General features: G+C 48.7%; 1 protein-coding gene across 1 annotated transcript in view; it reads right to left on the bottom strand.

The window, feature by feature from the left end:
• Positions 1-21,373, bottom strand: part of ZNRF3 (zinc and ring finger 3) — a 170,914-nt gene that overhangs the window by 3,998 nt on the left and 145,543 nt on the right. The window contains exons 3-8 of the mRNA XM_021666151.2: positions 10,271-10,345; positions 9,719-9,850; positions 8,274-8,384; positions 6,297-6,464; positions 4,690-4,792; positions 2,226-3,968 (exon numbers count right to left, since the gene is read on the bottom strand). Coding sequence (XP_021521826.2) covers positions 2,226-3,968; positions 4,690-4,792; positions 6,297-6,464; positions 8,274-8,384; positions 9,719-9,850; positions 10,271-10,345 — 2,332 coding nt within the window. The remainder of the gene's footprint in view (positions 1-2,225; positions 3,969-4,689; positions 4,793-6,296; positions 6,465-8,273; positions 8,385-9,718; positions 9,851-10,270; positions 10,346-21,373) is intronic.

Here is a 21,373-nt window from a genome sequence, read left to right as displayed (position 1 = left end):
CTATCTGCAGCGTGTGGCAGGCCTGTGTACGCTTAAGGGCTGAAGCAGGCTCCTCTTCCTAGAGGGGCTCCATCTGTGCTGAGAGCACAGGTGCCTTCTGGAGAGCCAGCCTCTCTCTTTTGGATGTAGAGAGCTTTCTAGAAGCCCTTAGGGGCCGGGCGCGATGGCTCACGCCTGTAATCCCAGCACTTTGGGAGGCCGAGGTGGGTGGATCACGAGGTCAAGAGATCGAGACCATCCTGGTCAACATGGTGAAACCCCATCTCTACTAAAAATACAAAAAATTAGCTGGGCATGGTGGTGCGTGCCTGTAATCCCAGCTACTCAGAAGGCTGATGGAGGAGAATTGCCTGAACCCGGGAGACGGAGGTTGCAGTGAGCCGAGATCGCGCCATTGCACTCCAGCCTGGGTAACAAGAGCAAAACTCCGTCTCAAAAAATAAAAATAAAAATAATAAAAATAAAAATAAAAAAATAGAAGCCCTTAGGTAGCATGAAAATCCAATATATTAGTGATGTTAACTGGGTGCCCAGTATGTGTCAGGCCCTGGGAAAAGCAGAAGGACCCCCTCACAGAGCTTACAGACCTTGAGACAAAGTAATTTAGCAAAAGGATGACAGGAAATGAACAGAGGGTATGCAGGTGATCTCAGAGGGAGCCGGAGTGTCGCTTAAGCTAAGATCTGGAGAAGAAAAGTAGTGGAGAGGTCTGGGGGCTGGAATGAGCTTGGCACATGGGGAAAATGGGACAAAGACCACAGTGGGTGAAAGCAGCAAGCAAGGAGAGTGAACCAGGAGCTCATCAGATGGGTTGGCAGGGGCTGGATCACACAGAACTGGGTGAGATGCTAACATTTATTATTATTTTTGAGACAGGGTCTTGCTGTGTTGCCTGTTGCCTAGGCTGGAGTGCAGTGGTGAGATCTTAACTCTGCTGGAGTGCAGATTGGTGAGCCTCAATCTCTTGGGCTCAGCCTCCCGAGTAGCTGGGACTAATGGCATGTGTCACAATGCCTTTTTTTTTTTTTTAAGATAGGTTCGTTCTAGTTCCCCAAGCTGGTCTCCAACTTCTGGCCTCAAGTGATCCTCCTGCCTTGGTCTTCCAAAGCACTAGGCCAGGAGTTAACATTTTTAAGATTTTAAAGGTAATGGCAAGTCACTGAAGGGTTTTCTAGCACAAAGACATCAACTTATGTTTCACCAAAGGCCACTCAGGCTCCAAGTGGAATAGAAGGCAAGACCAGTGACAGCAGACCAGTCAGAGGCTATACTGCCTCTGCCCTGAAGAGAGGAAAATGGGGCTGGACTGAGGGGACAGCAGTGGGGGTGAAGAGAGGTAGATGCATTTGGGATGTACTTTGCAGGTAGATCTTGTTGCAGTGCTACTCAGAGGTGCCAGACTACACAGTTCATTACTGAGGCAGCACGTTTGGAAATCCTGTAGGTATCTGATGTCTGCTGAATTTAACAATAAAAAATCTGGACTTGTATCTTGCATGTCTTTTGCTAAGTTTCATTTTCTGGGAATTCATTTTCATGGACTGAGGTAAAAACAAGCAACTGGGGTCTTTCACAGACAGGTTGAGAAGCCCAGGAGGCTGAAGCGCAAGGGGCAAGGTGGGCACAGAGACAGGGCCTAGTTTTTTTTGAGATGGAGTCTCACTCTTTCGCCCAAGCTGGAGTGCAGTGGTGCAATCTTGGCTCACTGCAACCTCCACCTCCCAGGTTCAAGCGATTCTGCTGCCTCAGCCTCCTGAGTAGCTGGGAATACAGGCGCCTGCCACATCCTGCTAATTTTTGTATTTTTTTGTAGAGAAGGGGTTTCGCCATGTTGGCCAGGCTGGTCTCCAACCCCTGGCCTCAAGTGGTCCACTGCCTCAGCCTCCCAAAGTGTTAGGATTACAGGCACAAGCCACTATGCCCAACTGGTGCTAGGTTTTTGGTGTGAGCATACGGGTGGGCAGCAGGGCAGAGGAGGGAATGAGAGCACTGCTGTGGACGTGACCAGCTGGAGGCATATGGGGGAGACATCCAGAGGTCATGCAAGCAGAGGGCTCAATGGGTCTGAACTCCGAGGGAGGGCCAGGTTGAGGAGTAACCCTTGGAAGTCTTCAGCCTCAGATGGTGTTTAAAGCCAAAGGAAGTCATTCAGAAAATGCCTAAGAGAGAAGACGACCATGATGGAAACTCCTGCTCTGGCCTACCGCCATTTCCTGCTCTCTCACCTGCAGCCTCAGTGGCCGTGGTGCTGGACTCCTGAATGTCCTGGAGGGCACTGGGGAGGCTGGCCCTGGCAGCACCCGCCTCCTCCGGAGGGCAGCCAGGCCGCAGCAGGGCCCTAGCCTGGCAGCACAGAGCCCGCTCCTCTTCCTGGGTTGCTCCCAGGCCCCTATGGGGCCGTGGGGCGTCTGGGCCCCGTGTCCCACCCCAAGAGCCGAGGCTTTGGGTCCCTTGGCAGTCCGAGGGCAGGCCCAGGTCACAGTCCACATCCTCTGGAATGATGGGGATGCGCTGGCTCAGGTCCCAGGCCCCTGCATAGCAGCCGGGCGGGGGCTCCTCGGTGAGCGTATACTGCACACTCACCGAGTAGTCCTCAGTGTAGCAGCTGCTGCCCCCTCCGCCGCGATGGGCCACCTGCTTCTCTTCATAGAAGCAGCAGGGCAGGCCCTCATATTTTACCCCATCTGTCCTGGGCAAATGGTCGGGATGAAGGCCGTACGGGCCCTGGGAGCTTCCTGGCAGGGGCTCCCCACCCACGGGGCCAGAGCCCTCTAAGAGGTGGGGACCCAGGAACAAGGTGCTGCTGCCAGCTGCTCCAGCGCTAGGCTCGGGTGGGGAGGGCTGGGGCTCGCCGCAGCAGGCACACGATGGCCCCTCGTGGCCCCCCTTCCAGGTCCTCCTGATGTCTGGGGCGGCCCCAGGAGAAGCCTCGAGCCCCACTTCTGAGGTAGAGCTATTGGGCCCCCTGTGCTCCAGGGAGGAGTTGCTGCTGTAGTTCATCTCCAGGCTGCACGTAGACACCTGATCCCCCGAGGGAGAGGCAGGGCCTGGCCAAGGCTCGCCCCGCCCAGCACCATGACTGTGCACCGCCGGGAGCTCCTCGGGTGGCGGGGAGCCCTCGAAGCACAGTGCAGGCCCCTGGCCTGAGCCCCCCGCCTCACTGGCTCGACAGGGGCTCCGGCTGCGGTAGATGAAGGGATCATAGTCGCTGCTGAGGGAGCTGCGGAAGGTGGAGCAGCTCCCGTACACGCCCTGGTTGCTGACCTCAGTGCAGTCTACCACAGAGTCACTAGAGGAACAGTGGCACTGACCGGAGCTGCTGCTGCTGCTGCTGTCGCTGCCCGGGCAGTCGGCCAGGTAGCCACTGCACACCGAGCGGTGGCCGTGATAGCAGCTGAAGCTGGACGTGCTACCGCTCTCCAGGTGGGAGGGCGGGGCCACGTGCACTACGGTGGGGAACAGCAAGCTGCCGCTGCCACTCGGAGGAAAGGCACGTGCCGGGCCCCGGGGCGCGAGGCTAGGCGGGGGCTGCCCCTCTTGCTCCGGGTAGCTGAGGCCCTGGAAATAGTAGTGCTGGTACATGGTCTCGTACTGGGAGAAGCAAGCTGCCTTGGAGAAGCTGCGGCCGCTCAACTTGGGCCTGCGGAAGGGGTGGGCTGGGGAGTAGGCCCGGTGCTCCAGGCCGCAGCGGTGAGCTGCCAGGCTGTGGTCCAGGTGGAGGGGTGGGTAGCTGCGGACGTAGGCGGGGGTCTGAGGGGAAAAGAGGCTCTGCTCCCCGTGCCGGTCGACGGTCAGCAAGGTGACGGGGTTCCCGTGGGAGTCCATGCTTGTCCTCGTAGGGTAGGCTGGGATGGCGTTGGTCCTGTGCACACGGCCGGGGTAATGCACCGGCAGGGTCACCCTCGGCTGCCGACCACGTGAGAGGTTGCTGGTCTCCACACACACCGCGCCTGGGTTTCCCTTTTGTTCTGGGGACAGGTGGAGGAAACAGAGTAGGCAGGGCTGAGCATACTGGTGTCAAGGGCTAGAGGGGATTTTTAAACTGGGCAAAGGCTGAAGCAGCAGAGTTGGTCACCTGCCAAGGTGCCCATTCTCACAACCCTGCCCCCAAACTCATCTGCAGCAGCCGAGGTTGACCTGCCTCTCTGTGTGAAATGGCCCATTTCCTGTAAGGGCCCCGTTCTCACCTCCCCACTGCTCTGCCTGACAGGGCACCACAGGAGTCTGCAAAGAATCGGATTCCAAGATGCCAGCGTTCCTCCATCCCTATTTAATGACACAGTGACATAGGAGCAACAGCACAAGCCGGCCACTGCACACTCATCGTCTCTGTGGTCCTAGGAACACCCCCGTGGTACGGGGTGTGGGCAAACACCATTACTGTCATTGACACTAAAGAGATTAGGGGCCTCAGGGAGAGGCCAGATGTCTTGCCCAAGGTCAGGAAGCTGCTTAACATGAAGCCCAAACTTGAACTCAGGGCAATTCTTAATGCCAGGGTCTCCTAAGGGTTGTGCAGCCAACCTCCAAAACTCAAGGCTGCCAGGCCTCCAAGTCCAGAGGACAGAGCTGTGGTGGCTCTGCTCACTTCCAAGCCTGCAGTGTGTGTCACACTCTAGCTAGGTGCTTGGTAGGGACAGTGTCCTCTCACTTGACTCTTCAGCAGTGGCTGAGGCAGGTGACAGTTACCTATGATGTTGTGCCGACAGTGGGGGCAGGTGTGGTGCTGCAGCAGCCAGGGGTCCACGCACTTCCTATGAAACCGGTGAGTACAGGGGATGACCCGCAGCTCCTGGGCAGGAAGAGAGGGGACACAGGTCTGCCTTCAGCCTCACAGGTGTGCCCTCCTGCAGAGCCCCGCACACCATGCCAGTGCCCTTCCCAACTCTCCTCCCCACCTCCAGGTAGGGGTCAGCTCAGTTCCCTAGAAGCAGGGCCCACCCATGTGTTCTAGGGAGAAGGAAACTGCCAGCAGCCAGCCCCAGTCACAGTCCTCAGTGTTAAAGGAGTGGGAACATGCAGAGGCAGGCGTCTTTTCTGTAGCTGGAGGAGGGCATGCACACTCGTACCCTTGTGCCTCCATACAGGGAAGACCAAGGCCTTGTGCCAGTGAGGATGGGAGCCCTGGGGGTATGGAGAGAGGGCCGGGTATACCCCAAGATATGCTCCCTCTCTGAGGTGCTGGCTGACCCTGGGTACCCCAAATGGGCATGAGTAGAAAGGAAGATGCCTGGGACTCATGATTGACAGGTGGGGCAGCAAAGGGGCAAAGCTCTGCTGTCCCCTCCTTTACTGGACCCTGAACCTCGTCATGGCAGCACATGGTTTATAAGAAAAGCAGCCTATCTAGAGAGATGGGGTTACTGGGACAGAACCACCTCCAGAGTTCCTAAGCCTAAGCATCTTCCAAATTTGCTTGTGTTACTTTGTCTTTCCATTTTCTGACCTGTCCAGCACAATAATATTCCATCTCACACCTAACACTGTGCCTGATAAAATGACAAAAGGTCTACCTGGATCTTCTCATGGAAGCTTCATGATCACCTGGAATGCTGGTCAGTGTTGGGCCCATGTCACAAGAAAATGAAGTCACTTGCCCAGGATCACAAAGCAAAAATCCACCAAGACCAGGATAAGAACCCAGAGTCCATCCAAGAATCTATTATTCTATTCTGCAAAAACTCCATTTCCATCCAACAGTCTATGCAGCAGTGGAAGATTTTCAGCAAAGGGGCATCAAATGTCTGAAATTCTCAAGTGGTTTGCTCCCTGACCCCCAAATATGTGTATGTATGCATCTGTCTAGGGAGAGGGAGAGCGAGCAAATGCAGCAAAATGTTAATCATGGGTGATTCTAGGTCCGTGACATAAATCATCTATGGTACTAGTCTTTTCTGAAGGTCTGAAATTTTCTTTCCAAGAGAGACAAGGTCTCACTCTGTTGTCCAGGCCGGCATGCAGTGGTGTAATCATAGCTCACTGTAGCCTCAAATTCCTAGCCTCAAGTGATCCTTTCCCCTCAGCCTCCCAAGTAGCTAGGACTATAGGCACGGTACTAGACCTAAAATTCTCAAAAAGCTACAAGAAAAAAAAGTGAGGGATATCAAATCCTTTGTCTCTTTGTAAGTAAAAACACCCAGTCAAGTATCAAGTCAAGTCTCAGAATTTTCTGAAGAGTGACTCTAAAAGTTGATATGTGTGACAGGACATGGGGCCCAGTCCTTTCTAAGTCTTGGGCACCTCTGCTGACCTGCCTAAGTTTTCCCCACCCAGGACGGGCCTGCCTCTACCATTACCTCTCCGTCAATGTACTTCTCCAGGCAGATGGCACAGTCAGACGTGGAGCTGCTGCTGAGTGTGTCCAGGGCCCCACAGCTCCCCTCCCGGCGCCCCTTGCTCTTAGAGTTGAACTTTCTGGTTTCCATCTTCTCCAGAGCCTGCACAGCCAGCCTGTTCATGGAATTCTGCACAGTAAAATGTGGTCTGTGTGAGGGTCCAGTATGTATGACAGTGGCACTCACCCCAGGGACGTGATACTCGATTCACTGGGTCAGGAAGACACTTCTCACTTCTCTATCGTGCCAGAACAGACTTCTGAGAAGTCGCTCAAAGCTCAGGCAGCCACAGCACACATTCTCCAGACCCGTGGAGCCTCCACATCAACCTAGGCTTTTCCCAAGTGGCAAGACTAGCAGGAGTCTCTCTGATTTGAAGGCAGGGGTCTCCACCAATTACTTAAACCTGCTGCCTCCTAACTCTGCCAGACCCTGAGTTATCAACCTGTTCTACACCAAAGGTTCCTCCTCTTTCTGTTGAAGGAAGTGGTGACAGTAAATAGACAATGTGTAAGTGCTTAGCACCTGGCAAATAGGCTGTGCTCACAAGCCATCACCATGTTGGGAGTGGTCGCCCAACCCTCATGAGAACTTTGGTGATTCTCTTCTCTACAGATGGCCTGCCAGGATCCACCATCTCTCCCCTGAGACATGACCCTGCCATACATTTGGGGGTCCATATCTCTGCTTATCCTCTCACCACCTTCCACCCTTGAGTCTCTCCTTCCTACAAGCACAAAGTGATGTGGTGGCTGCAGTGCTATAGCAGTTACTGTTTATCAAGCATCACCTGGAAAGCCTGGTACACTGGGTGGGTCTGGGGTAGGGCCTCAGACTCTGCATTTCTATCAGGCTTCCAGGTGCTGCTGTTGCTGCTGGACCACAGATGCTATCAGAGGGCCAAGGCTCTAGGGCGCCAACTGATGCTCTGGGACAGGCAAACGTGCCTCTATTGTGCCAGAATAGACTTCTGAGAAAGCACTCAAAACTCAGACTGCCACAACACATATCTTCTAGACCTGTGGAGTGTATACAACACGTATTAACATTGATTTAAACACTTCCTTTGGGCTCGGCATGGTGGCTCACACCTGTAATCCCAGTTGGGAGGCCAAGGCAGGCGGATCAACTGAAATCAGGAGTTCAAGACCAGCCAGGCCAACATGGTGAAACGCTGTCTCTACTAAAAATACAAAAATTAGCAGGGTGCCTGTAATCCCAGCTACTCGGGAGGCTGAGGCACAAGACTCACTTGAACCTGGGACGTGGAGGTTGCAGTGAGCCAAGATTACGTCATTGCACTCCAGCCTGGGTGACAGAGTGAGATCCTGTCTCAAAAAATAAAAAAATAAAAGAAACACTTCCTTCAAAACATTGGCTGGAGACATTCCCAATGCTCAGCCTTTGTAGGACTAGCCCTTTTAGAACAGAGAAGGCACTGGGCTGTATGTTTTTCTTTTCTCTTTTTTTAAATTTTTGAGACAGTGTCTCATTCTGTCACCCAGGCTGGAGTGCAGTGGTGTGATCATAGCTCACTGCAACCTCTGCTCCCCAGGCTCAAGTGATCCTCCCACCTCAGCCTCCCGAGTAGCTGGGACTACAGGTGCACGCCACCATGCCCAGCTAATTTTTGTAGAGATGGGATTTTGCCATGTCGACCAGGCTGTCATCAAACTCCTGAGCTCAAGTGATCTGCTTGCCTTGGCTTCCCAAAGTTCTGGGATTACAGGCATGAGCTACGGTGCCTGGCCTAGTTTGCTCTTATTTTTTTCCATCTTTGGTGTTTGTAGGCCACTGGGAACAGGCTGTGGAGCTCAGAGTCCACGGCTGTGAGGCTCCATGTTGCACCATCAAAAAATAAGGTGAGGAGAGTCCTGGTTTTCCCCAGTGTTGGGGCAACAGTGGTTATTGCTCATGGGCTACACACAGAGGCACTACCTGACTGCGTCGCTGCTTCAGCTTGATTTTGACAAGAAGGATGAGGCAGACCAAGGAGACCACGACGAAGAAAGCCAGGAAAATCCCCATGTCGAAGTATTCAGTGGGTTGCTGGAATGGAACACAAACACAGTGAGTCACAGCCTCCCTCCAGCCTGGTAATCGGCACATGGGTTAACTTGGCTTGGTCAGGATCAAGATGGGGTGACCAGGGTGAGGTTCCCCTCAGTTTGCAGGAAACTCCTGAGATTCTACTCATACGCACATGGTGTGCTCCCTAGGCTCAAGTACTGCCTTCGGTGTGGCTGGGGGAGGCCTGCGGCGATCTCAGCCAGGCCCCCCAAGAGCCAAGGGAACTCTGTTGGTGAAGCCTGGCTCCCTGTGGAATACGGCAAAGTTGGCTGTAACTGGTAAGAAAGGACTTCCAAATAAACACAAATAATCACATTTATAGGACAAAAGAGTGAGTGTCATGTTTTGAGGGAACAGCGATTACTAACCATATAATTAATGGTTTACAACAACTCAGAAAATTGTATGCTGCTTCCACAAATATCAGCTTCCACTACAATGAGTCATATTTACCAAAGTGCTCTTTTTTTTTCTTTCCTTTAAAATGAAGCCAGCAAGTCAGTCTGCAAACTCCCTCTAGTTTTAGTTCTTACCTTTTTCCTCATAGCACACTACCTCCCAAAACCTCGAAGCCACCTTATCTGGGATGTGCATTTGGCCAATGGGGATAGAGCTTTGCAAAGTCGATGCTGTACGTATCTGGATATGTCGTGCATGGGAAAGAATCATCCTACATGGGAATGTCCCAATATTGGTGAGGAGGAAATAATATCAATACAGGGCACCAGCCCAAGGTTCCTAGAATTCTTCAGCTTGAGGTTTGAGCAGAAGAGGCCAGTTAAGAGTTAGTGGCCAGTAGTGTGCTATTCGTTAGCCATCAAACTCAATCCCAGTTGAAAGCTAACTTTTCCACACTCAAATTAACTTGAGTAGTTTCAATAAGGTAAACTACTCTACAGGAAGAAGGAAGTACTTCCTTCTCTAGTGTCTAAGTCAGATGGAAGTACAAAGACACAGGAGGCCAAGTGCTGGGTGCCCCATCCCTTCAATCCTCCTCAGTTTGCAGAGGGAGATGGGATGGAAAAGAAAAGGTGAGAGATCGCCAAGAGGGAATGTCAGGTGGAAGAGGCCAGAGACATCTTAGTACAAAAGCATCTATTTCTGGTAGAATTTTTCAAATTTGCTCTAAAGGACCATGAGTAAAATTTCTCCCTGGCCTTGAGTCCAATAGCTGATCGAAACCTCCAGGAACCTGGGGGTAGGCCAGCATTTTAGACAGAGTAAGGAATGAAAGTCTAGAGCCCAAGGGAAATAAAGGGACAGGTAGTAGCAGAGAAGGCCCCGAGTGTGGGTCAAACAGTGCAGAGGCTCACTCGAGGAGGGCGGTGCTGGATCCTTGCTCGAGCTACTTTCTGCTTGTTGACGATGTTCATCAGCTTAATGGCATCTGCACCCTTCACATACACCACCGGCCTCTTGAGCGGGTCTTCCGAGCCCTGGTTCAGCTAAGGAAGAAGAGAGGGCCCTGGTTAAAAGGTGTGCTTACTTTGAAAAGCAGTAGAGAGAAGGAAAGGCTGCAGGGAGGGAACACTGAATACCTGTCTGGAATTCTCCAACTCTTCCAACATTACAGCCTTGGAGCTCACAGAGGAGCAAGGCTGAGAATGATGCTTGTTTGGGGATGAACTGGGCAAGCAGAAGGCCCAGAAAGGTCTTAGAAAATGCCCCCTGTGCCCCAATTCCTGGCTGTTAACCTCTCCCAGTACATCTCCCTTGGAGATTATGTCCAAATGTGGACATCTAACTTCAGAAGACAAGAGCAAATGCCCTGAGATGACAGTGACATGACCAGGACAAGCCAAGCTCACTAAAGGAAGTGCTTTTCTCAAGGAGGCTGCAGCATTGGCATGGCCTGAGGAGTTTACCTGGTCAATAGCTTCTGGGTTTTCAGACACATCAAAGATGACTGCAGTGGCTCCCCGCTGTACTGCTCGCTTGGCCTGCCAGAGTAAAAAAGAGCAGGTTGGCCCTCTGGTCCTCTTACCTTTCCAAAGCTGGCCTTGACAATCAGGCCTGTAATCAAATGCAGAATCTGACAGTTACCAACTTATGTGACTTCAGGCAAGTTACCTCACTTCCCTAACTCTCAATTTTCCCATCTATAAAGAAGGGGACTGATGAGTAGAGTTAACAATAGTATATAGTTTCAAATAGCTAAAAGGAAGACATTTCCAACACAAAGAAATGCTAAATGTTTGAGATAATAGATATGCTAATTCCCCGATCTGATCACTATACCTTATATTTATCGAAATATCACTATGTACCCCATGAATATGTAAAATTATTTTGTCGATTTAAAAACTTTTTTTTTAAAGAGGACAATTTCACCTACCTTGTATGGTATTCGTGAGGTCAGATGACTTGGAATAGTGGAAAATATGGCTGGGTGCAGTGGCTCACACCTGTAATCCCAGCACTTTGGGAGGCTGAGGCAGGCAGATCATGAGGTCATGAGGTCAGGAGTTCAAGACCAGCCTGGCCAACATGGCGAGACCCTGTCTCTATTAAAAATATAAAAATTAGCAGGGTGTGGTGGTGCATGCCTGTAGTCCCAGCTACTTGGGAGGTTGAGGCAGGAGAATTGCTTGAACCCAGGAGGTGGAGGTTGCAGTGAGCCGAGACGGTGCCATTGCACTCTAGCCTGGGTGACAGAGTAAGACTCTGTCTTTAAAAAAAAAAAAAAAAAAAAAAAAGAATAGGAGAAAATACATAATTGAAATTGATTATTTAACAAACTTTTGTATACCTATCCAGCCCAAATACTGAAAACAACCTACACATCAACAACCTGCCCAGTCAGTATAGAGGTATTGGTTTCAGTATTTCCTGTTTCAGAGCCACTGGCAACCAAAGCAAATGCCTTTGGCCCATCTCATGTGGTTCCTTCTTCCTTCCCCTATCACCCAGTTAGAATATTTCTGAATATTGAATATTTCTGAATGAGTCTCAAAATGGTTAATTTTAATAAGTGACACAAGCTGAAGACCTCTGGAGACACTGTCTGTGGTGGGAGCTGTGAAAAATAATTATAAATGGGGCTTTGAAGCAGTTGGCTGCCAGACCTGGATACACATCAAAAGCCACTTGGGAAGTTTGTAAAGCAGATTTCCTGGCTCAAACCACAGAGACTGATTGAGCAGGGCTGGAGTCAGGCCCAGGAAACTGAGTTCTGTATGCTTTCTGGGGGATTCAGATGATTCAACCACTTGGGGAACTACTGATCAGAGAGATGAGATTAGAATGTTTTAGGAACAAATGAGAAGTGATGGGATTCTTTTTGGGGGAGGATTCCTTTCCATCCCAAAGAACCTTCTAATTCCATATCCAGCTAAGGGGACAGCAAGGTAGAAGCTGTGGAAAAATAAGACTTAAGATATAGCCTGGCTGGAGTTCGAGACCAGTCTAGGCAACATAGCGAGACCCAATCTCTAAAAAATTAGCCGGGTGTGGCAGGGCACGCCTGTAGTCTCAGCTACTCGGGAGGCTGAGGCAAGAGGTTTGATTGAGCCCAAGAGGTAGAGGCTGAGTTGTGATTGCGCCACTTCATTCTAGCCTGGGTGACAGAGTGAGATCCTGTCGCCACAAAATACATGTATATATACATACATACATACATACCCACCCTGGCTTTTAGGAGCCTGAATCTTGTTAGGGAAGTAAGACACTTCTAATGTGTGTATGTATAGAGGGCAAAACCAGCCTTCTATAAGATGGGCAAATGATGGCTATTGCTTAGAGATCAATAGAGTTACTATTGGCCAGAGTGCTTGAGAAATAAAATTGAAATTCCTTTCAATAGGAATAATCACCCTACATTAACATGGGGTGAGAATGCAATGTTGCCCAGAACACAGCTAGACCAATGGCTCCACTGGCCCACTAGAGGGCAGTCTCACCACATAGCTTTTACAACAAACCAATTGCTTCCAAACAGTACCAAAAGCAACTTCAGTAAAATCTTCAGTATACTGCAAGTTCCTTGGCAGTTTAAGAAGTTCTGGCACCCTAGACAATCAGTCCTTGTCTTGCAGGGGACTCTTTTTTTTTGAAGGGAGATTCAATGCATTTAAAGTCTCTGCCGATTTGTCCACCACACCGTTTCATCACCAAATGGCTAGGCTAGGAGTCAGGCGTGAATCCTGGGAGCTATTCCTGCCCCTGCCATTGGCATGCTGCTAACAGTGGACAAGTCACTGAATCCCTTTCAGCCTTAGTTTTCCCATGTTAAAAAAAAAAAAAAAAAAAAAAAAAAGCAGGGGTGGGTGGGAGGATGCCCGGGTACAGTGCCTTATGCCTGTAATCCCAGCACAGCTCTTCGGGAGGCTGAGGTGGGTGGATCACCTGAGGTCAGGAGTTTCAGACCAGCCTGGCCAACATGGAGAAACCCTGTCTCTATTAAAAATACAGAAAATCAGCCGGATGTGGTGGCACGTGCCTGTATTCCCAGCTACTCAGGAGGCTGAGGCAGGAAAATCTGTTGAGCCTGGGAGGCGGAGGTTGCAGTGAACCAAGATCACACACCATAGCACTCCAGTTTGGGTGACAGAGTATGACTCTGGCTCAAAAAAAAAAAAAAAAAAAAAAAAAGGGTGGGGGAGGGTCGGGGAGGCCACCTATGTTATGACTAGGTCCCTTCCAAATTCCCAGTCTTGGCCACTCAACTGAGAAGCAGTGGGCTGTCAGAGCAACTCGGAACTGCAATGGACCTGTCACCCTCCTCCAGGAAGAGAGGATGCTGATGACAGAGCTGACAAAGTGTGAGGTCAGGGTGGCATCACCTTCCTCCACCATAGAGCTATCTTTCTATCAGAGATGGGCTTTCGCTTTGCCACCCAGGTGGGAGTAGTGTGGTCATAGCTCACTGCAGCCTCAAATTCCTGGGCTCAAATGATCCTCCTGCCTTAGGCTCCTGAGTAGCTGGGATTGCAGGTGCATGCTACCATGCCAGGCAATTTTTTTTTTTAGAGATAAGGTCTATGTTGCCCAGGTTGGTCTTGAGCTCCTAGGCTCAAGTGATCCTCCCATCCCAGCCTCTCAAAGTGCTGAGATTTTAAGCATGAGCCACCGCGCTGGCTATCCATACAGCTCTTTAGGGACACAGACTCCTCTGCCTGAGGCCAATGGCTCATGGATGCCAGAGTTAATGTAATTGTAAATAGATGCTGGTGTTTTCCGCTTAGGTGGTATCCCAGGCTTTTTCATAAATTCCTTCTCCAGACATAGAAGGGCCCTGAGGAAAAGCACTAAAAATGAGGAAATAAACAGGCCCTCTCATTCCTTTATTTGGCTTTCATTCCACAATCAAGCACATCAAACAGCGCCCTTGGGGAACGTGCAATTCAGGTAAGTCCAGATCAGGAGCACGGTACCTGTGCTTTGATGCGGGTGCACCTGGAAAGTGTAATGGCCGTGGGATGAAAGGCTGCAGGATCTGGGGTAGGGAATGCCTTCCTAGGAGAGGCAGGCCTCAGGGAAGCCACTTAGCCACGTGGCCTTTTAAAGTTCAGGCTTCCCTGCTCCACCAGAACGTGGAGGTCTCAAGGATCATGAAGCATGATCCAGTCGAGAGACACAAAAGACATTTTTCACAAAATCTAGGACATCGTGATATGTTTTCTGGTTTTTACACTGAAGAGGGCAGGACAATATATAAGGCAGCTGGTTGCAGCTGCAAGTGCCTGTAATACCAGCTACTCGGGAGGATCACCTGAGCCCAGGAGTTTGAACCTGTCTCAAATGTGTGTATGTGTGTACATATACATATCTCTAAGGTGCTTAAATTCCATTTACTCCTTGACTTCCAATACAACCAGGCTAATGCATGGGATCTAAGGACACATATCTTGTTTAAGAAAATGCTTCACTCGCACAGGTGATTTACTTTTAAAATTATATTTAATGTAAACTACTATTTAAATAAGTTTGTATTTCCTGCACATACTAGGACTGGAGAGGAGGGGAGCCAAGCTAAGATCCTATTGGGAACTTGCCTGTCAGAAGCCAGCTTAGGATTTACAATAGGCCATGAATAACCCATATTTAGAAAAGGATACCTTTACTATACTGTTCTGAAAGGAGATTCAAAAAAATACAGACCAGGTGCAGTGGCTCATGCCTGTAATCTCAGCACTTTCGGAGGCCGAGGCAGGAGGATTGCTGGAAGCCAAGAGTTCAAGACTAGCCTGGGCAATATAGCAAGACCATCTCCACAAAAAAGTTAAAAACTAGCCAGGCATGGTGGCATTCACCTGTAGTCCCAGCTACTTGGGAGGCTGAGGTGGACTGCTTGAGCCCAGGAGGTTGAAGCTGCAGTGAGCCATGATTGTGCCACTGCACTCTATAGCCTGGGTGACAGAGCAAGACCCTGTCTTAAAAAAAAAAAAAAAAAAAAAACAGGCTGGGCATGGTGGCTCATGCCTGTAATTCCAGCACTTTGGGAGGCCGAGGCGGGTGGATCACGAGGTCAGGAGATCGAGACCATCCTGGCCAACATGGTGAAACCCCGTGTCTATTAAAAATACAAAAATTAGCTGAGCGTGGTGGCACACACTTGTAGTTCCAGCTACTCGGGAGGCTGAGGCAGAAGAATTGCTTGAACCGGGGAGGCAGAGGTTGCGGTGAGCCGAGATCGTGCCACTGCACTCCAGCCTGGCTACAGAGCGAGACTCCATCTCAAAAAAAAAGAAAGAAACACACACCCCTTCTCCCTTTAAAAAAAACAAACAGGCCGGGCGCAGTGGCTCACGCCTGTAATCCCAGCACTTTGGGAGGCCGAGGCGGGTGGATCATGAGGTCAAGAGATCGAGACCATCCTGGTCAATATGGTGAAACCCCGTCTCTACTAAAAATACAAAAAATTAGCTGGGCATGGTGGCGCGTGCCTGTAATCCCAGCTACTCAGGAGGCTGAGGCAGGAGAATTGCCTGAACCCAGGAGGCGGAGGTTGCGGTGAGCCGAGGTCGCGCCATTGCACTCCAGCCTGGGTAACAAGAGCGAAACTCCGTCTCAAAAAAAAAAAAAAAAAAAACAAACCAGAAACAGAATATTACTTGGTCATACTTTGCCCCTTGCCCTGTATTTTGAGTTTAAAAATTGATGAAGCATATTCCTTGAACCAATCACTCTCTTAGATCATTCATCATTTTACTTACTCAAGTATGGACCAGATTATTTCAAAACAAACCTAGACCCTAGTTAGGAGTTCACAGTCTTGTGACCACCAGAAATCCTATCTTTAGGATCTTTAAGTCACATACTTAACGTCCAAAACTCTGAAGATGGGGCCCTTTCAAAGAAAGGATGGTAAAGATGTAGCCTGGTGAATATGGTTGCATGAACATCACTGGTAAACTGGCCTGTAGCTGGAGAGGGCCGTTATCCCTAAACTGCACAGCCTGGAGTGCAAGATTAAGAGAAGGGCATGGCAGCAGAACACAGGTGGGAAGTTTTGGCAAGGCCTCCCAGAAACAGCCAAAGGCCTTGTCTTGCTGACCTCTGTGTGCCCTTCCCCTTATCCCCACCCACAAGGGTATCTTCACATCCTTCATCACCTTTGCTACTTCCATCTTTGCTGGGGCCAGGGCAAATTGGCACCAGCCAGCAGGTGACCAGTAACCCAGTGTAGAGTGCTGAATAAAGGTTGCCACGGTCCTTTATTTACCTTCCCAGGGCTGCAGGACCCGAGACTAGACGATGTCTTAGCCATTGAGACAAGTAGCAAAAGAGTTTGCTGGCGCCCTTAAAATACACTTGCAAAGTACAAAATTCAACCTCTAGAAGACAGGGCCCTACTGTGGTTGGCACTTACCATTCCTATGGTTATTCAATAAATGTTTATTATAAATGAAAGCAAGTCTGCCTGGTACCATACTTGGGTTACTACTGATAAAAAGAAAGTGCTACCCAACTGTCAATGTGACGTGGTTTTCTTATAAAGATGTGCTTTTATTAGATTGAGTCTAGAAGGTCCCAATGCAAATGTACCAATAATGATGAGAACTGTCCCATTACCACTTTGTGGGTGGGAAAACGCAAAGTCTAGAGCCGACCACTTACCAGGAATTCCACTCAGGAATGGACCTGGCATTCTCCCCAGTGTGACTAGTTATACCCAGACTTGGTTTGGGGCTTGGACCCACGCCCCATACCCATTCCCTGGAGTCTCTGGGGTACAGATTCCATTTTTTACCTGTTTACCTGTTCCTTTGTCAAGCTCTTGGATGTGGTATCCCTAATGCCTACCCTTTATTGTAGGAAAACTGTGACAGAATCCAACTTAATAGGAAATTACCCAAAAGTTGACTAAAAATCTCATTTGTCCCACATTCCGGACCATAGGATAACCACGTAAGTTGGACTGTTAGCACTAACATGAAGACGTGTCTTCAACCTCTTACAGAAAGCTGCAGACTTCTGGGAGCCCCAAGCAGACTTTTTTGCCTCTACATTTTTGCATTTTACCTATACATTTCTGCATTTGCCTATACAATTTTGCATTCTAGCTTTTTTATTTATCATAAACTTCTAAGTTATTAAAAAATTCTTTGTAAATATTTTAAATGGCTGTGATTTTTTTTTTTCTATACTCTACACATGTATTTCTGATATTTGGGTTGTTCCAGTTTTTTAAATTTTAATTAATACTGTATTGGTTTATTTGATTAATTAATACTACATTTGAATAGATACTGGTTTTCATTTCTAGTTTCCACAGGACATAGGCCCTGTGCCAAAGAATACAGAGATTATTAAGAATCTCAATAAAATCCACACTGAATTTTAATGTCCCTCCTTACATACCCATCCAACTCTTATTTATCTGCATAAATGACAAGATAGACAGATTGGCACAGACAATGCAGGTAAATTTGTCAACAGATTTAATTTCTGGGTTAGGTGGCCTGTTGATGAGCTGGGTGGGAAGGAGAAATAAATCAGTTTGAGAATAACTCTCTAGATGATGATACTTCACAGGCAGAAAGACACTTTAGAATGAACCAGAATGAGTTGATCGTATTAATACAAATATTACTAATCCTTCAACATCAAGTTCCTGTGCAGCCTTTTCCATAAAACGAATGGTGCTTCTCCTCAGCCAAAGGAGAGGTAAGACACCTCTCTCTAAGCTCCAATATCTTAGGGTTTCTCTTCTGTTGTTTACCACTCCTGTGATGCATTTCCCCTGAAAATACGATCATCTTTAGAATTTTTGCTATTTATAAGAGTAATATGTGCGTGATATGAAAAATTTAAAACAACTCAGAAATTGAAAGCAAAAAATAACTCATCTGTTACTCCCTATATCCCAGCCTTTTAACATAACAGTGTGGTTTATATCCTCCATTTTTTTTAAACCTGGATCTCGGCAACAATAAAACAATAAAAACAATAAAACACACACCAAAATGTACTTTAAAATATGCTGGATAAGTACCTATAATCCCAGCTACTTGGGAGGCTGAGGAGGATTGCTTGAGCCCAAGCTTGAGGCCAGCCTGGGCAACATAGACCCCATCTGTTTAAAAAAAATTTTTGAATAAATACATTGGACATATACTGTTCTGAACTCTATTCCCCCCTTAACAATTTACTCAACAATATTTATATGCATTGATATGGGAAAATGTTCATTCTTCCTGTCATCTATACGTATCATTCCATTATATGGTTATTCAGAGCTCCTGTCAGAGCTTCTGACAGGCATGTAGTGGATTTCTATGTTTTCTCTGTTATAAACAGTACTGTATTTATTCCTTGTATTCATATTCTGGTGGCATCTGTCCTCAAAATAGCTACAAGTGGTCCTGCTGAGTCAAAGGGTATAGAGTCCTATATATAAATGCCTTGCCTGGGTGCCAGGCATACCCTTGGAGACTAACAGAAACTTCCAGGAGCCAGGAGGGAGGCCTTATTGACCACATTGGTACGCCCCATGAAGCCTAACATGGCTGGGTGTGTTGGCTCACACCTGTAATCCCAGCACTTTAGGAGGCTGAGGTGGGAGGATCGCCTGAGGCCAGGAGTTTGAGACCAGCCTGGCCAATACAGCAAGACTCTTATTTAAAAAAAAAAAAAAAAAAAAAAAAGCCTAACAAAGCAGACTGCCCTGGGGATGGTTCATACTCAAATTAACACAGTCAAATTCTATTTGCATTAACCATTTATTAATTTAGTTGTTCCACAAGTTATTACCTGGTTGCTATGTGTTTTAGACCCTGGGACCTCATACAGCAGCAAGCAGCAAGCATGGTCACAGACCTCTGTCCTCACCAAGCACACACCCTGCTCGTGGTGTTGGTAGAGCCCTCTCTGAAGAGGCCAGGAGAGTCATAAGGAAGAGCATGTGCATTTAGTTCCAAGGGCAAATGGGTAAGAAATTAAGAACATGGGTTCATTTGCCTCATATCTCTATGGTAGCCTTTCCCAAGGTGCATCTAAGGGAACAATTTTCCTGGTCAGTGTCCTTTGAGAAATGCTGCATATTCCAGAGCTGTCCCTGACATTTACATCATTAATATGCTAGAGGCTCCTATTTCACCCAGCATCTTAGGATTTTTTCAGATACAAATCCTATTTGCAGCAACTCCTGTTAACACTCTCCCTTCCATGCAGCAGGCTTTAGGACTCAGTGTTCCATGACACGTGGTATGCCAAGGTGAGAGGCGTATCATCCCCTTAGCCCACTCCCCCTCACATTAACTCACAGGTAGAAGGCTAAAGGATGTGACAGAAGACCTACATTTTCATTTGGAAACCAATTACTAAATGGCATATGCACCCATAATTTAAATGAGATGGTTATCAGTATGGAAACATTCAAGTATACAGTTCCACTTGACAACTACTGAAGAGAGCCAGCTGTGTGCCAGGCATCCCAAGGAAGACACAAGCCAGGACCTTCTGGAATTGTCTGTCATAGCACACTTGCTGCTGTCCTGGGTGAAGAGATCTTGCTTAGCAAGCAGCAGCATGAGGACACTGAGGTCTCTTCCCTTCTTATCCAAGTGAGTGTTCACTTGGGGCTCTTCTCTGACAGAGTTACACATAAGTAGTGTGATGGAAGGGGGCAGAAACCATGCTCATGGAGAATCTGAAATGGCACCAGAGTCCCAGGGCTTGGTTCTCAGGACTTGGCATCAGTATTCTGCTTCAGTTTGGGTCCCCAAGTTACGTCTGCAGCTATTCCCAGAGCAGAGCACATTGTCCTGGGCATCTGTGAGTCATTTCTTGCTCAGGTAGATGTGGGTGCAAGGTATCTTGCCATGGGCCTGCTCTTCATACAATCCTTACTTCCCTACCACCTGGGCTTCCTCCTCAAGGAGGTACACTATCTCCTCCATTCTCCCACCCACAGGTCCAAGTCAAAACTGCAGCCCTTTGCCTTTTCACCTATGCCCAATGGCTTACCACATTTTGCTGATTCTGGCTTCCAAATCCATCTGTCGTTTTTGTTCATCCCCATTGTTGCCACCCTGTCCAGGACACCAGATTTCTCACATGAGTCCCAACAACATTCTCCTCTGGGAGCTCCTGAACCCAGCCCATCTTGCACGCCCCCCGCACCCTCCCCAGCAGTCTCTATGCAGTAGCAGAGGGACTGATCTCAATCATGGATCTGACCTGCACCATCCTTCTCCAATGACTGTGCTGCAATTAGTGGCAACACTTGAACTCCTAAGTCAAACAAACTAGACTGAGGTTCTTTCTTTATTTTTTTTTATATGGAGTCTCTGCTTTGTCGCCCAGGCTGGAGTGCAGCGGTACAATCTCAGCTCACCGCAGTCTCCACCTCCCAGGTTCAAGCAATTCTCCTGCCTCAGCCTCCTGAGTAGCTGGGATTAAATGTATGCACCTCCATGCCTGGCTAATTCTTTGTATTTGTTTATTTATTTATTTTGAGATGGAGTTTTGCTCTTGTTGCCCAGGCTGGATTGCAATGGCACGATGTCAGCTCATTGAAACCTCTGCCTCCTGGGTTAAAGTGATTCTCCTGCCTCAGCCTCCCGAGTAGCTGGGATTATAGGTGTGTGCCACCACACCTGGCTAACTTTGTATTTTCAGTAGAGACGAGGTTTCTCCATGGTGGTCAGGCTGGTCTTGAACTCCTAACCTCAGGTGATCCATCTACCTTGGCCTCCCAAAGTGTTAAGATTACAGGCATGTCCACGGCAGCTGGCCTAATTTTTTGTATTTTTAGTAGAGATGGGGTTTTGCCATGTTGGTGAGGCTGGTCTTGAACTCCTGACCTCAGGTGATCCACCTACCTCAGCCTCCCAAAGTACCGGGATTACAGGCATGAGCCACCACACCCAGCCTAGATTGAGCTGCTTTTAGTTCTCTTCAAATTTCCAAACTCAGTGGTGGCCTAATTTGGGGCAATCGGAGACCAGCCATGAGTAGTACATTACCCTCCCCACCCCACACACATGGGGCTCATCTTTATCGCTTCTCTCTTTCTGCTCAGGTGTTATTCCCTCAGGCATCGGTGCCCAGTGGCCTTATGCTGTGCTCTGCCACTGTGGCACTTATGATGTCACACTGTCATTGTTTACTTTAAATGCTTCCTTCACTAAAGGGCAGCCAGTGTGTCAGACTTCTTTCCTGCTGAATTCCCAGAACCCAGCAAAAGGCCTGGCACAGGGTAAATGGCCAAGAAATGTTTGTTGATTAACCTAAAAGATCAGCTTTTGCCCTAGGGGTTAGCATCAAACACTCTGGGCCCTGCTACTGAAAGCACTGATTCCAGCTCACTGCAGGCCACCTGTCTCCACCCTTTGACTCTTGAGAAAGGCCTGCTTTCTACCAAGTCTTCTTGGAACACAACATTCTGCACACCTTAGATTCTCAGGATTCGGTTTCTTATTACTGGTACCATCTTCTGCTGTAGCATTTTCTGACAGCCTTTTTACTGGTTGTCAGTTCAAATGCAGACATTGTGTCTCCTCTGGCCAACCTCGACCCCTGGC

Source organism: Aotus nancymaae, unplaced genomic scaffold, assembly GCF_030222135.1.
Source record: "Aotus nancymaae isolate 86718 unplaced genomic scaffold, 86718_ANA_hifiasm-v0.15.2.pri h1tg000076l, whole genome shotgun sequence".
Taxonomy (NCBI): Eukaryota; Metazoa; Chordata; class Mammalia; order Primates; family Aotidae; genus Aotus; species Aotus nancymaae.
Note: the sequence above shows the minus strand (reverse complement) of the source record. Positions and strands in the feature narration are given on the sequence as shown.